The sequence below is a fragment of the Phoxinus phoxinus genome (assembly GCF_949152265.1).
Source record: "Phoxinus phoxinus genome assembly, chromosome: 23".
Classification (NCBI taxonomy): Eukaryota; Metazoa; Chordata; class Actinopteri; order Cypriniformes; family Leuciscidae; genus Phoxinus; species Phoxinus phoxinus.
Window position 1 is genome coordinate 25230900 of NC_136898.1, and position 14471 is coordinate 25245370.

At 38.5% G+C, this 14471-nt stretch overlaps 1 protein-coding gene across 1 annotated transcript; it reads left to right on the forward strand.

Annotated features, from left to right (window-relative positions):
* LOC306991290 (gamma-secretase subunit Aph-1b) lies at positions 1-13287 on the forward strand. Its single transcript, XM_079599018.1, has 7 exons — positions 1-496; positions 828-1001; positions 2666-2739; positions 2861-2983; positions 5268-5395; positions 10374-10497; positions 11228-13287. Exons 1-7 carry the CDS (start codon positions 384-386, stop codon positions 11257-11259), a joined length of 768 nt encoding a protein of 255 aa, XP_079455144.1. The 5' UTR covers positions 1-383; the 3' UTR covers positions 11260-13287.
* Positions 13288-14471: the final 1184 nt, after the last annotated feature.

Genomic DNA, 14471 nt, shown 5'->3' on the forward strand with positions numbered 1-14471 from the left:
ACAAGCGACAGCGGCACTCGGCGGCGGGAGCGCGCGGCACGGGCACGCGAACCCGGAAGCGCAAGCCAATGATTTAAACGAAACAAAAGCCCTCGGAAGTGTCGCGTGTGTTTTTTATTCGGGAAAGAGAAACTGAAGATTAAGTTTAAAAATGTTACCAAACAAAGCGCTGACTGAAGAACGATCTAAACCGCGCCACTGTTGTCGGTTGTATTAGTTTTGATGGATCGATTCTTCATTGGAGAATTCTGTGATCAGTAACGCTGTTTATAAACGGTAACGGTATCTGATTGATGGAGAATTAAGTGAATCTGTCTCTATTGTTCGTGTTCGGTGTGTTAGTGTTCGACTGTTGACCGTGAGGAGGAAGGTGCTCGCCCAGAATGACTCTGGCAGTGTTTTTTGGCTGTGCTTTCATAGCGTTTGGTCCAGCTTTCTCTCTGTTTGTGTTCACTATCGTCAAAGATCCGCTGAGAATCATCATTCTGATCGCAGGGTGAGTCACGTGATCACACTAAACTCACATCACTCGCATGCATACATTAATGCAGTTATACCAAAGCGTGTTTTATTCATGCATGATTTATTCAGTGACACAGAGTCCACAGTTTTTGGACTGAGTTGGACACACAGTTGCTCTTGATAAGATATTTTTCATTATGATATAATGTTCAACAAGTCAACAGTTTATGAACATTCATATGTTAAAATAAGTCTGTTTTCCATGACATGAGTGAAGTTCTGCATGTGTGTGAGGAGGCAGCCGTGGAGAGCTGGATCATGTGTGTGTGTGTGTGTGTGTGTGTGTGTGTGTGTGTGTGTTTCAGGGCGTTCTTCTGGCTGCTGTCTCTGCTGCTGTCCTCTCTGGTGTGGTTCATCGCTGTGAAGGCCAGTAACGGGGCGCAGGACCCCACCCTGCACAGGGCACTGCTCATTTTTGGGGTTTTCTTCTCCGTCTTGCTCCAGGAAGTGTTTCGCTTTGCCTACTACAGACTGCTTAGGTGAGACTCATTATGGTGTGCCATAAATGATAAGAAATCCTCCGTGCCGAACATGACATAGTTTCACACAGTTTCTATTCGAACGGCTCAGATTCCAGAACTTTTAAGGCGAGACACTACAGGTGAATAGGGTACACTTTTAAAATAATAGATATCACCATGAAACTTCCCCAGTTGATTACTTACACAAGTTCATAACAAAAATGTATTACAAGTTTTGGAAATTTGTATGTTTAATTATGTAAATTAGGCATTATCTCATTAAATATGCTCAATTTTGCATATATTTTTGGTAGATAGATCTGAACATATGATAAAGCCTTTCACTTTTTTCATTTTGTTTACACACAAAATGAAAGATGTTCAGAGGGATTTCAGGATATATGCTTTCATTACCTAGGAAATCTAAATATACTGTCCATAGCCTTTAAAAAATCGATTTTCGCCATATTTTTTTAAATTAAGATGTCACATAAATCAGGCCAGGAATGATTTATTAACAAATCCCTCTGAACATATCTTCAGAATACTGCTAAGTGTGTAACTGGAGAGTTTGGTGAACATCGGCTGAGATGTTTATACTGGAGAATGACAAAAACTCATTTTGAGAAAAAGGCATTTAAAGATTTGTAATGTAAAAAATCATACTTTTTTAGCGGAAACAACTATTTACTGACACAATATCTCATCAAATCATTAGCAACAACAATACAAACCACCTAAATCACATCAAAACTTATAACCACAGCATTTATGGCCTTCAACTGAGCAGAAAAACAGTCAAAAACACACATCTAAATGTCAGAGCGCGTCACGTGATGCGTCTGAACCAATCACGGTGTCAGAAATTGACATCAGCCAATGAGATTTCGCTTTTACAGTTAAATGACCATTGTACTTTCACGATTGGTTACTGATTAAAAGGAAATGACCATATTTGGATCCGACAGCATTGTAAAGGAGAGAGAGAGCTTTCTAACGGTGTGTGAGATTAAAGGAAGAACACAGAGATCGCGGAGCAGTGCCTTGATTTATAACGCCAACTTTTGTTGAATTTCTGAGAAATCTACAGACGCAAATAGACAAAGTGTAGTAAAATAAAGACTTAAATGTGTATTTTGGACTTTTTTTCACCACAAGTCTGAAAGAAGACATGTTATTGAAGACAAATAGCCCAAAATCTCAAAATTTACCAGTGAAAAAAAAAAAGATGTTTTTGCCTGCCGTGTCTCGCCTTAAGGATTATAACTAACAGATATCATCACCATACACGTTCCCACTCGATTAATCACGGTACATTAAAAAACTGGGGAACATTTTATTCTAAGGTGATGTAGTTACCGTTACTAGTACTACTGCGGTCAAATCGATTAGTCATCCTGATTAATCACATCTGACATAAAAGTTTGTGTTTATAGAGTGTGTGTGTGTGTATGTGTGTGTGTATATACAGTAGTCAACATTTGAAGTGGATCAAAAAAGTTAATCACAGTTGTCCTAAGACAAGGACGGGTATTGTTCAAAACTCATGTACAACTTTTGATGGTTTTGATCCACTTCAAATGTTGACTACTGTATATTACTACTGTATACTGCTAATACTACTGTAAGTATGTTATATTTATATGTATATTATGTGTGTGTGTTTTTCGTTGTTCGTTCAGGAAGGCCAACGAGGGTCTGGCATCCATTAGTGATGAGGACGGTTTGGACATCTCAGTCCGGCAGATGGCTTACGGTAAGCTGTGGTCACTCTTGCTGGTGTGTGTGTGTGTGTCCTGAAGCCTGTTGAGAAGGCTCCTGTGGCTGGGCTATGATGATCAGGTGGTGTATGTGTGTGTGTGTGTGTGTGTGTGCAGTGGCTGGACTGGGCTTTGGCATCATGAGCGGTGCGTTCTCCATGATCAACATCCTATCCGACTCTCTGGGTCCCGGGACGGTCGGCATCTTCGGAGACTCGCAGTATTACTTCGTTACAGCAGGTGAGCTCCTGCAAAGCCTCATGGGACGTCCAGATAGCCAGAGTAATAACAGCTTCAGGCACGAGGTGTGGTGTTTTTACACGTGACCAATGACTCAAAGCCATGTGTAAAAGCTGTAATGATAATCGTGCTGGGAGCAAGTGATTTTACACTTGATGTCACATGGGTCACTCACAGAAAATATCTGAAACATTTGTTTTGTATTCTGACACCCTTGCAATGGGTTTAAACAAAGGCAGTCTAGAATCAATTTGATTAAAAATGAATCTTAAGCATATTATAAAGGCTTTGTTGTTTATAAATCTATTGTAACCTGTATTTGGCCCTGAAATATAGAAGCACAGCTTCCTTTAATGCGACACAGAGTAGAGGTCATGTTGTCAGGTTAAACAACCATGTGGAAACACATCATGGCCATATTCCAGGATGACTATGTCCAGATTCATCAGGCTCAGACTGTGAAGGAATGGTTGAGGGGAGCATGAAGAACATGAAGTCCAGATCTGAAGTCTTCTGGATGTGCTGGAGGAGACTTTACAGAGCGCTGGACTCTTGCACTGACTATAGACCCCTTCTCAGTTAGTAAACATGATGTTTTCTGTGGGCGGAGCTTAGGTGGAGGCAGAACGATCCCTCTGGCGGCTTCACTAACGCTAGTTTGCAAGTTTTGTTAGCTTGTTTTTTAACAATGACTGGAGAAAATCCGATTTGATCTTAATGTGCAAGCTCACTCACTGTCCAGGACCGCGATTGTTATTTGCAAAAGTTAATTTTAACGTACGGAACCAGATTGGCCGACCTGTACACGCTCACTCAATGATGGACGATCTGACAGGAGTAACGTTAACGTTCCTCCGGTCGAGTGCCTGACTTCTACACCGACCCGACCCGATAGAGAAACTGAGCGTTAGAGAAACTGAGGGCATACAAATATTTAAATGCCAATAACTATATGCTGATGGTCACGTACAAGACTTGTGTGGTGCGACCCGAGGTTCTGCATATCCAGCGCCAAGAAGACGACGATGTAAAGAGTGACATTACGGCGCAATCTTAATCATGTGAATATTTTCTTGAAATAAAGATTGCAGATACAGCATATTCAGTTTTTAACTATGTGTTTGATTACTCTTTCTTACCAGGATCTTCAAAACGTCTAGTCACAATCAATCAAAACTACAATCATAGATGATTCACAAATAATCACAATCATTTAGAAAACATTATGCGATAAAATGTCAAATTGGAGCATGTACTCCGTCGATTCTAGAGCCCAACAACATGATGACATTTAATAATAGTAATTTAAGCTCCTTATTATGTAGGCGAATCTGTGCTGGTTTGTATTGGCCGCCTCCAGTTTTCTCTGGTTTGCCTCCAGCTAGCGCTGTGACGTCACTGTGACGGGCTCTATACCAGATCTTGACAGAGAAATGATGCAGCTCTTGATGGAAATAACATCACAACATTTATATTTGGCCATGATGTGTTTCCTACATGGTTGTTTAAGAAATGAAAAGCTACACACTCCATCAATTAGTGTTAGAAGAACTGTTGCCAAATATATAACATGCTAGATAGAAACATAATAATCACTGCAATAATGATCCAGTCATAGACTCTTAAGCATTTGCATATTTAAATCCAAACGCAACTTCTTTTTAAAAACATTGTGCAGTGTATATTACATTATAAAAAATAAAATAAAAATAATCCTTCCTTTAATCCTCCCTTGTTTGGCTTCTGCTACTCTGAGCTATGCCTGAACTTTGTATTTTGAGCACTTCTTGTGTTATTTTTGCCTCTTCACGATGACTCGCTTGCTGTAGTCCTCAGTTGTAAGTCGCTTTGGATAAAAACGTCTGCCAAATGATTAAATGTAAATGTGAATGTAAATTATCAAAAGTACATCCATATAATTTTTCTTGATTGTTTCAGTATTATCATTAAAATGTTGTTTATTGACACAAGATTTTAGTGAAGCCAGCTCTGATGTTGATGTCTCTCTTTTAAACTTCACCCAAGGTTATTATACTTACCGTAACTAAAATGAAAACCATCAAAAAACATGACTTGAAATGACACCTGAACTGAAAACACTTATTTTATTTCTGCTTGTTGCCCATGAATGCAGCATTTCTCTTTTTCATGTACATTAAGTTGATGTACTAAAGTAACTAAACGGAAATAAAAGCGATTATTATTGTGATTTGGTGTCGTGATGCGCTGCTTTAAGGTGTGTGTGTGTGTGTGTGTGTGTGTGTGTGTGTGTGTGTGTGTGTAGCGCTGATGACCCTGGCGCTGACGCTGCTGCACACGTTCTGGGGAGTTGTGTTCTTCGAGGGCTGTGAGAAGAGCCGCTGGTGGGTCATCGCTGCTGTCGTCGCTCTACACCTGCTCGTCGCTGGCCTGGTGAGACACACACTCACACTCACACACACACACACACACACACACACTGTCACTGTCCTGAACATGTGACCCGGTCTCTGATGTGGGGTCACAGCCTTTCGATGCCAGACTACAAGTTCCATATTCTTTTAGCACTAGTTTTCTATACAATGCAGATTAATTGATATAAATCCACCTAAAAGTGACAGTAAAGACATTTATAATGTTACAAAAGCTTTCCATTTCAAATAAATGCTGTTCTTTTTTAACTCTCTATTCATCAAATAATCCTGAAAAATAAAACGTATCACGGTTTCCACACAAATATAAATCAGCACAACGGTTTTCAACTGATAATAATCAGAAATGTTTCATCATATTTTACTGATTTCTGGAGGATCATGTGACACTGAAGACTGGAGTAATGATGCTGAACATTCAGCTTTGATCACAGGAATAAATTACACTTTACTATATATATATATATTCACATAGAAAACCGTGATTTTTAAATTGTCATAATATTTCACTGTTTTTAATGTTTTAAATGAAATAACTGCAGCCTTGGTGAGCAGAAGAGACGTGCGCTTCATAGCTGGATGTGTGTAACGCTGAGTAACTGTAGCTTGTGATGCTATAGAGCCACACCAGACATGTGATACACACACCTCTCGCTCAGATGTGAGTGTTTCTCTGAACCGGCATGATGTCACAGGAGCGGATCATGTGCTTTCCTTCATACACACAGCGGGATTATCCGCGCGCCTCGCTAAATAAACTTCCCCCAGAAACTGTAATTGCTCAGATTGTGTTTTTTATAGCTTGGCAGACTTTGACCCCGTTCATGCCTTATAATAACATGCATCTCAAATCATGAATGTCAAGCCACCTTCATTTATACAGCGCTTTATACAATACAGATTGTTTTCAGCTTTACAGAGATAACAGCAAAATAATGATGCAAACAGAGTTGCCAGATTGGGACGGTGATTTCCAGCCCAAAAGCTCACCAAAACCCGCCCACTCCAAGAAAAAAACGCTCAATTTTACTACCAAAATAATGTGATATAATTTTATGGCCATGTCATTCAAGGTTGATAAGCACAATTTGTATCTCCTTAAAACAAAATAACGATGGTAAAATAAAATAAAAAATAAATAAATAAATTTCCAAGGAAAACGGATCAACCCAGGGCAATAATTAAGGAGAATTAGCAAATATGACATTAAATGTCCAGGTGGACACTGTCAAAACGGCAATCAAGAAATGAACGATGACTTACGCCCTCGGAAGAACACATTGCAGAACATAACGCAGAATTTAGCAGTCAAAACTGATTCATCTTGGATTCAAACCTTTTTCAGCAGCTGTGCATGCATGCAGTCTGGACGGTTAGGCTAGTGTGCACATGAGTCGTCCCATATTCAGTTTCAATTAAAGTCATTCAACTGTGCTCTCCTCTCAGTTATTCACCATCGAGTCATCAACCCCCACATGTGTACGTTTATAGACTTGCTCACTATCTCAATCTTTACTGTAGATGCTACTTACTGCATGTCACTTTGGCATTAGCGATCACTTGAATATACAGCTACAAGTTATCGCGCTAAATCGCGTCTTCCTGCTGATCGCTCGTTGATTGGCTAAAAGTGCGTGCTCGTCGGTGACGTCAACACCAACGCCAGCTGACTCTGCTGCATGTGTGTGTGTGTGTTGTAATGTCATGATGACCGATTTTATGCACTACATGCACACTTTAGTTTAGTTTTTTAACCAATTATACCTTGAAATGTAGATGTTTCAAAACCGCCGAACTGACCCCAAACCAGCCCAAATTTTGTCCACCCGCCCAAACCCTTTTTTACCCGCACAAATTCAAAGCCGCCCAATCTGGCAACACTGGATGCAAACAGAGCTCAGTTCAGCTGTAAAGCAGCTCTTAAAAGACCAAAGAGTCATTGAGTTCAGTGTTGATTCAGGACAGTGTAAAGAGCATCAATTATGAAATAAGTTAATTTAATCTGTAAGCAGTTCAGTTCTCATCCAACAGTGAGATCAGTAACACTGTAGAGTATTAGCCAGAGGCGACCGTGACGAACTCAAACTCCATCAGTGACAGGGAAGGAGGAAACCAGGACCAGTTCATCTCACGCCAAACTAACCAACGTGGTGTGCCTATGATTCCGGCAGGTTATGGGTTCGATTCATTGTCGATAATACATTTAATCGATACAACTTCTCGATCATGGGTTAAGCAGGTTAATGCGCGTGCGCTGCTCAACCCCGAAACAAGCGAGCGCGTTTTGTTTGGGACCATTTTATACCTTCATTATGACTAAGTTTGCGTGTTCAAGTATAAGTTTTGTTTTGTGCAAATGTAAGGTGTAATATTGTGTTTATTTTGCGTATGCCTATCTATATCTGATTTATCTTATATTGGATGCATTTGTACCCCTTGAATCAGCAGGGGTTCAATCTTCAGCGGGCATGTCACGTGACCTGTCAGCGGCTGCTGGATGTCTGACTCTAGCCAGTTTCAGAAACCATTGATTTTTGGCAGTTTTTGTGTTTTGTGTTCTTCCCTCTCTAGCTCATTTATCATGCATCTGTAGATATGATTATACTCTTTTGCATAATTGGCGTTTTAAAGAATTGTATCCCAAATAGGCTCGGGAAGGAAAATGCCATTAACGTGAAACATTGCGCGTCGCGTTCATATGGGCTCTTGTCTGTAGGCTATATAGTTTTCCTCCCATAGAGCCGATTATTACGAAAAAGCTTAACATCAATGCAGTAAGATGGTGATATTATAACTCAGTAGCCGATATACCTTATTGAACATGCAACGCGCTATTGCATGTTAAGCGTTTTATAATGGTTTTCTATGGGTGTTGTTCATAATCTGATTTAATCTGTTTGCCTCTATAAAGTAGGCTATGCTTTATTAATAAGGTAGGCCTATATTGTGTACTAAATATCACTTCAACATCACTCAAATCCATTAAGCGTCTTAACTGGGGAAGAACGCTTGATTACGCTGCCGTTGTCGGTTTTAGCAGAATACTGCCATCTAGTGGTAGCAGGTTTTCTCAGACAGCTGTGTGTGGATCGTGCCAGGCGAAACCGGCGAAATGAAAGTCTCAAAATCCAAATGAATCAAATAGGATCGACTCAGAAAAGAAGTCAATGAATGCACGCGTGTCATCTGATCCACACATGCACATCTTCTTTTTTGCATGCGCAAATTATGATACTCTAATATAGGGCTGTCCGTTAAACGCGTTATTTTTTTTATCGCGAGATTAACGCCTAGCAAACTTTGTAGTTTTTTTTCACATGCTTTTGCAACAACTAGTAACATTATTAAAACTACAACACCACACCGGATCTAGCTAGACCAGAAACAAAACAGGCACGCCGCACACACTTGTTTGGGCTTGCGATGCGAACCGCCCAAAGAGTGGCGCTTCTCGTCTGAACGTTACGTTTTGAGTGGATGAATGATGAGCGCGAGACGCCGAAATGGAGGCCAATAAGATTCTGAATGGAAAGTTTACTTTTAAAAAGTTGCCAAATGGTTCAATTGACAAGACCAAAGTGATCTGTGTGTTGTGTCGTTGTGAACTGAGCTATCATCGCAGCACGTCCAGGCTAAATACCACTTGATAGTCAAGCACACACACACACAGCTGATGCGTTTCTACGGCCACTCGTCAATATTAGTAACGTTACCTCGAGTCGTCAGTATTTCTTTCACTCTTTTATTGATGGACAGTTACATTGTGTGAGAGATTATTTGCTCCAAGTGAGAATGTTAGTGTGAAATTGAACACAGTATATGCCAATGTTGTTTAAAAAAAACAACAACAACATTTGCACAAAGCAAGCCGATCCACTTTTCCATGTTGATAAGAGCATTAAAATGAGAAAAAAAATAATGGAACAAAAAGAAATCAAGAGACCTTTAGAATAGATAAAAATGTGCGATTAATCGCGAGTTAACTATGACATTTATGCGATTAATCGCGATTAAATATTTTAATCGTTTGACAGCCCTACTCTAATACAAAAGAAAACAAATGTCTCTATTTGTACAAATTGCTACACATTCATTAAATTTTGAATTTTGCACACACAAGTTGAAAGGCATGGATAAAACATATCGGCAACATGTATCAAGTTCATTGATAATGGTGCTTGCACGTGTTAATCATTTTGATACTATAATCATCCCATACCGTGTCGCGTTGCTCCAGGAAGAGCGCGTCCACAATTCTGAATGAATGTAACTTAGTTCAAGTTCACTTGTGCATTCGAGTCATTTTGTGCAGAAATAATTTGTAGTAATATGTTTATTTTTAATATATATATATATGATTAATCTCATATAGGATGCGTTTCTTTGAGTTAAATAACGCGCTAGCAAGTGCTCCAGTTTAACAGTAGCCTTCATTCAGCGCGCGCAGCTCAAGCAGAAATGCACGACTAATAATAACGAGGAATAATTTGGGACGGACATATTACACAACACGAGAACACTATTGTATTAAATCGTGAATGCATTGGGTTTAGTTGCCGTCTTCAGTGCGGTGTCCAGGGAGAGCACGTCCACAGTCACACACACACTCTGCACGCGTCTGAGGCGGCGCTGGTGACGCGGTGTATAGTAGTAGTCATTATATTTGATTATTAAATAATTAATTTAATTAAATGATCAATCACATCGAAACATTTTACAATCCTACTATCCCTTTATATAGATTAAAAACCATTCTCATTCATTTGGTGAGGAACATTTTGAGCAGGATTTGCAGACCCTGTCGTGCTGTTAGCATGCACTGAGCAGACGCATATGCAGTATTAAGGCTAACGATTAATTGATCATTAATTTAAACGACGATCAATCATGGGAATTTGTGAAGATTGACATCCCTTATTGATATCATTGAGAATATTTCCTCCTGTCCTGATCAGATTTGTCCTCTCTCTCTCTCTCAGTCTCTGTTGAACCCGCTGTATGAAGGCAGTCTTCCTCCGGTGTACGGCATCACGCTGCTGATGGCCGTCTGGGCCTTCTTCTCATCTGGAGGATCGCTACACAACCTCAACACACTCTGCACACGTAAGACCCGACCTCACACACACACATCGTGCTCCCTGTGTGCCTCTCGCTAGATCTGACTGGTGACCTCTATATCAGTGTTCCTCAATCCTGGCTTCGAGGACCTGAGGTCTGTTGCATTGTGGGGCTCAAGAAGGTGGGTTGGTTCTAGTAGTTCATCACAATGATAACTTGCGCTGCGCGGCTATCCTGCTCCAGAGTAACTGTGTTCGAGATCACCAGCCAGAACTAGACTCCGTGACGTACATCTGAGGCTATAAACCCACTCTCTCCTCTAAAGTCTTGCACTATAAACTGCTTTACTCTGGAGACTAAATTGCCGTCTTTTGCTGCTAAATATTTTTAATATATGGATTATAATTATGCATTTCATTTAATATATTCTTATAATTATTATATGAATTCACATTAAACTGCGTTTAAATCAACGGCAATACATATAAATATCTATTGCTTTTAAACTGATTAATCTTGCATGTTTTCTTCGTGAACATGAACTTTAACCTCCGCTGATTTACTTGCATTGATATAGTCAGATATTTCTGCATCTGGTTCTCAAACTCTCACTGGTTACTCCTGCCTTGTAAATGCATTTAAAATGATGCTGTCAAATTGATTAATCGCATCTAACAGAAAAGTGTGTGTGTGTGTGCGCGCGCGCATACATCTACTTCAGTTATGGTTCATTTCTGTTGTAAAAAAATTATTAATTTTGTGTGTGTGTGTGCAGGCAGGAAAGCTGAAGAGGAATCTGCACAGTGAGATCCAGGAAGAGAGAACGACAGGAGTGTGTGTGTGTGTGTGAAGAGCACATCAGCGGATCCACACACACATCAGCATCTCACACGGGACACGGACTCGCACGCATCACTGTATATAGCTTCATCTCCATGCAAATCAATCAGATCTTTAATATTATTTTGTTTTAAAAGCAACGTTCTCTGGCTCTTCTTGTGAATGTTTGTGGTTTTGAGTTTTCTGAAGTGATGTCCTTTACATTTTGAATGAAGCCTTATTGTAGAGCCAGTGTTAGGACGAGGAGGTGGTCGAATCAGAACCTCTTTCACTCATGTAATCATCATTATCATCATTATTATTATAAGTCAAGATCATTTCCACTTATTGCAGTGACGAGTGAATGCACACTGAGAACACTTTACGCTGTTCTCAAACTGAACAAATCTCTGTGTAATTCTGAACCGATCGAGGCCTGGTCATCAGTTTCAAAAGTCATTCTGGCGACACTTTATTTCACACTGTCCTTGTTACATGGATTTAATGTAGTAATAACTTTAAATTTCACAGTCATGCTCCTCATAATTCCTGCTTATAGTAGTTACCGGACCACTTTACAGTGAGGTTCATTAGTTAATGTATTAACAAACATGAACTGGCAATGAGCAATACATTTTTTACAGTAGTTATTAATCTTTGTTAACGCTAGTTAATAAAAATCCAGCTGTTCATGTTAGTTCACAGTGCATTAACTAATGTTAACAAATACAACCTTTGATTATAATCACGTATTAGTAAATGTTTAAACTAATATTAACTAAGATTAATGAATGCTGTAGAAGTGTTGTTCATTTTTAGTTCATGTTATCAAGGTATTTAACTAATGAATCTCATTGTAAAGTGTTACTGTAATTACAGCAACTTGGCACTAACATTAAACCCATATAGTTACCTTATATTAACCCTTAAACATGGACAACTTAACATAAAGTGTAACCATAATTTTTCATCAATGTTGAATTAAAATCATATGGGTAACACTTTATTTTACAGTGTCCCTGTTACACACATTGCATGTACTTACTGTATAATAACAGTAAATGATGCATAACTTCACACAACTAACCCTATAGTAAGTACACGTTAATTATTATTACTCCGTATCTGCAGTAACAAGGACACATTAAAATAAAGTGTAACCGCCGTTTGTGTGTGGCTCAGTAACAAAGCAGCTAAACCTCATTTCCAACTGAGTCCTGAATCCTGACCGCAGCCTTCACACTCATGGACGGGATATCTGGAGATCACACACACACACACACACACACACACACAGCTTTAATTCCTAACCCAGCACACTAACATCATCACAGTATTCACACAGTGTTCTCCAGCACACACAGCGCTCAGTGTGTTTCTCTGCTTTAACCACCACCATTCACTGTGCTTTACTCTCCGTACTCATCCTGTGTGTGTGTGTGTGTGTACGCATTACGCAAGCTGTGTCTGCTCTACAGGTGACACTCGAAAAATGAGAATAAGTGCAAAAGTTCATTTATCTCAGTAATTCAACTTAAAAGCTGAAACTAATATATAATATAGACTCATTACATGCAAAGTGAGATATTTCAAGCCTTTATTTGTTATAATGTTGATGATTATGGCTTACAGATTATGAAAACCTTAAATTCAAAATTAGAATATTGTGAAAAGTTTTTCACAATATTATATTATATTAAGTCTATATAATATATTAGTTTCACCTTTTAAGTTTAACTACTGGAATAACTGAACTTTTGCTGGATGTTCTCAGTTTCCGAGAGTGTGTTTGGCATTGTTTGACGGATCTCCTCATGTTCTGTTCTGTATATTGAGACTCAATAACTCGGTGCTTTCCTGAATTTCAATTTCAAAAGGACTTCTTGTAATTATGTAACATTTTAATGCTGCTTTATAATGTTTCTATAGAATATGATGTGCCAAACAGGGAATCAGATTGCGGTTCATTGATTATAAAAACACAAAAAGATTAAAAAAATACCCTGTTAATCATTCCATGGAGTCACAGTTATTTGGGGGAAGTGAAATATTTACTCGGATATGCAGATATGGTGCATGGTTATGAATGGCAGATCTAAGCTGAGTGCATGAGGTGATGTTTGGGGAACACTTTACATTGAGGTTTAATTCATTAACATTGGTGAATGTCTCCGGTATCATGAATGTACATGGCGTTAGTCTAGTTTATTGTTAGATTTTAAATATTTTAATAATTCATGTTCATTCCTAAAATGTTCAATATACTGTCTTCTTTAGGAAAAATACCTTTATTCAAATATGAGAAATGTATTAAAGATTTTGTAAGTCAATAGTTTTATATGTGATAACGCAACGAAACATGACACATTATTCCGACATTATTTTTGTCAGCAAAACGAGAGAAACAACTAAATATACTTGATTTGTCACAATGTCCTTTTGTGTTGTTACCACTGAATATAATAAAATAAAATAAATGAGTACCAAAAAAAAAGAAACAACCAAATATTGGTAACTGATTATGTTGTAGTCAATGTATGGTGGTTGTTTTTTTCTGTAAGCTTTTTGTTTATATATTTGTTTTTTAGCATTAAAAAACTTGTAGTTGTAGTTTTACTAGATTAAAAAGTTCGTCGAGACAAACTTTAAGTTGGCTTGAGAAAGCCGGACCAGATAGTTTGAAAAAGTTTAAAGTAGTTTAAATTAATTTAAACTATAAACTAATTAAAACTTCAACGTTTAAAGTAGTTTACAGTTTTAAATAGTTTACTTTTTGACCTTAACCAAGTTTAGGGTTCTATGTCTTAATATTTAAAACAAAAAACATATATTTATATATATATTCCTCACATTTTGATGGTTTAATCAAGCTTTTAGGATCAATAAGAGCAAATATCCCCGCCGGACATCACTTTTGGCAACTAGAAATTGACATTAACAAGATTAGTAAATGCACAGCACTGCTGTTTGGTTGCTATTGCATTAACTCGACTTAGTAAAGTGTTACTGATATTTGCTGCTTTGACACGTTAGGCTCTCAGAGTCATGTGACCTCTGACCTTCTGTCAATATATAAATGACCCTGTGACCTCCCCAGTGCTTTAGATTGCACAATTCTTCAGTCTTCAAAGTTGTGTTGAAATACACACTAATCCTACATGACCAGTCATAACTTGCATACATTTAACATATATAATGTA

Coding starts and splice junctions, on each gene's coding strand:
- LOC306991290 (XM_079599018.1), top strand. CDS start 384: ATGACTCTGGCAGTGTTTTTTGGCTGTGCTTTCATAGCGTTTGGTCCA. Junction 1,002..2,665: donor GCCTACTACAGACTGCTTAG/GTGAGACTCATT, acceptor TTGTTCGTTCAG/GAAGGCCAACGAGGGTCTGG. Junction 2,984..5,267: donor GTATTACTTCGTTACAGCAG/GTGAGCTCCTGC, acceptor GTGTGTGTGTAG/CGCTGATGACCCTGGCGCTG.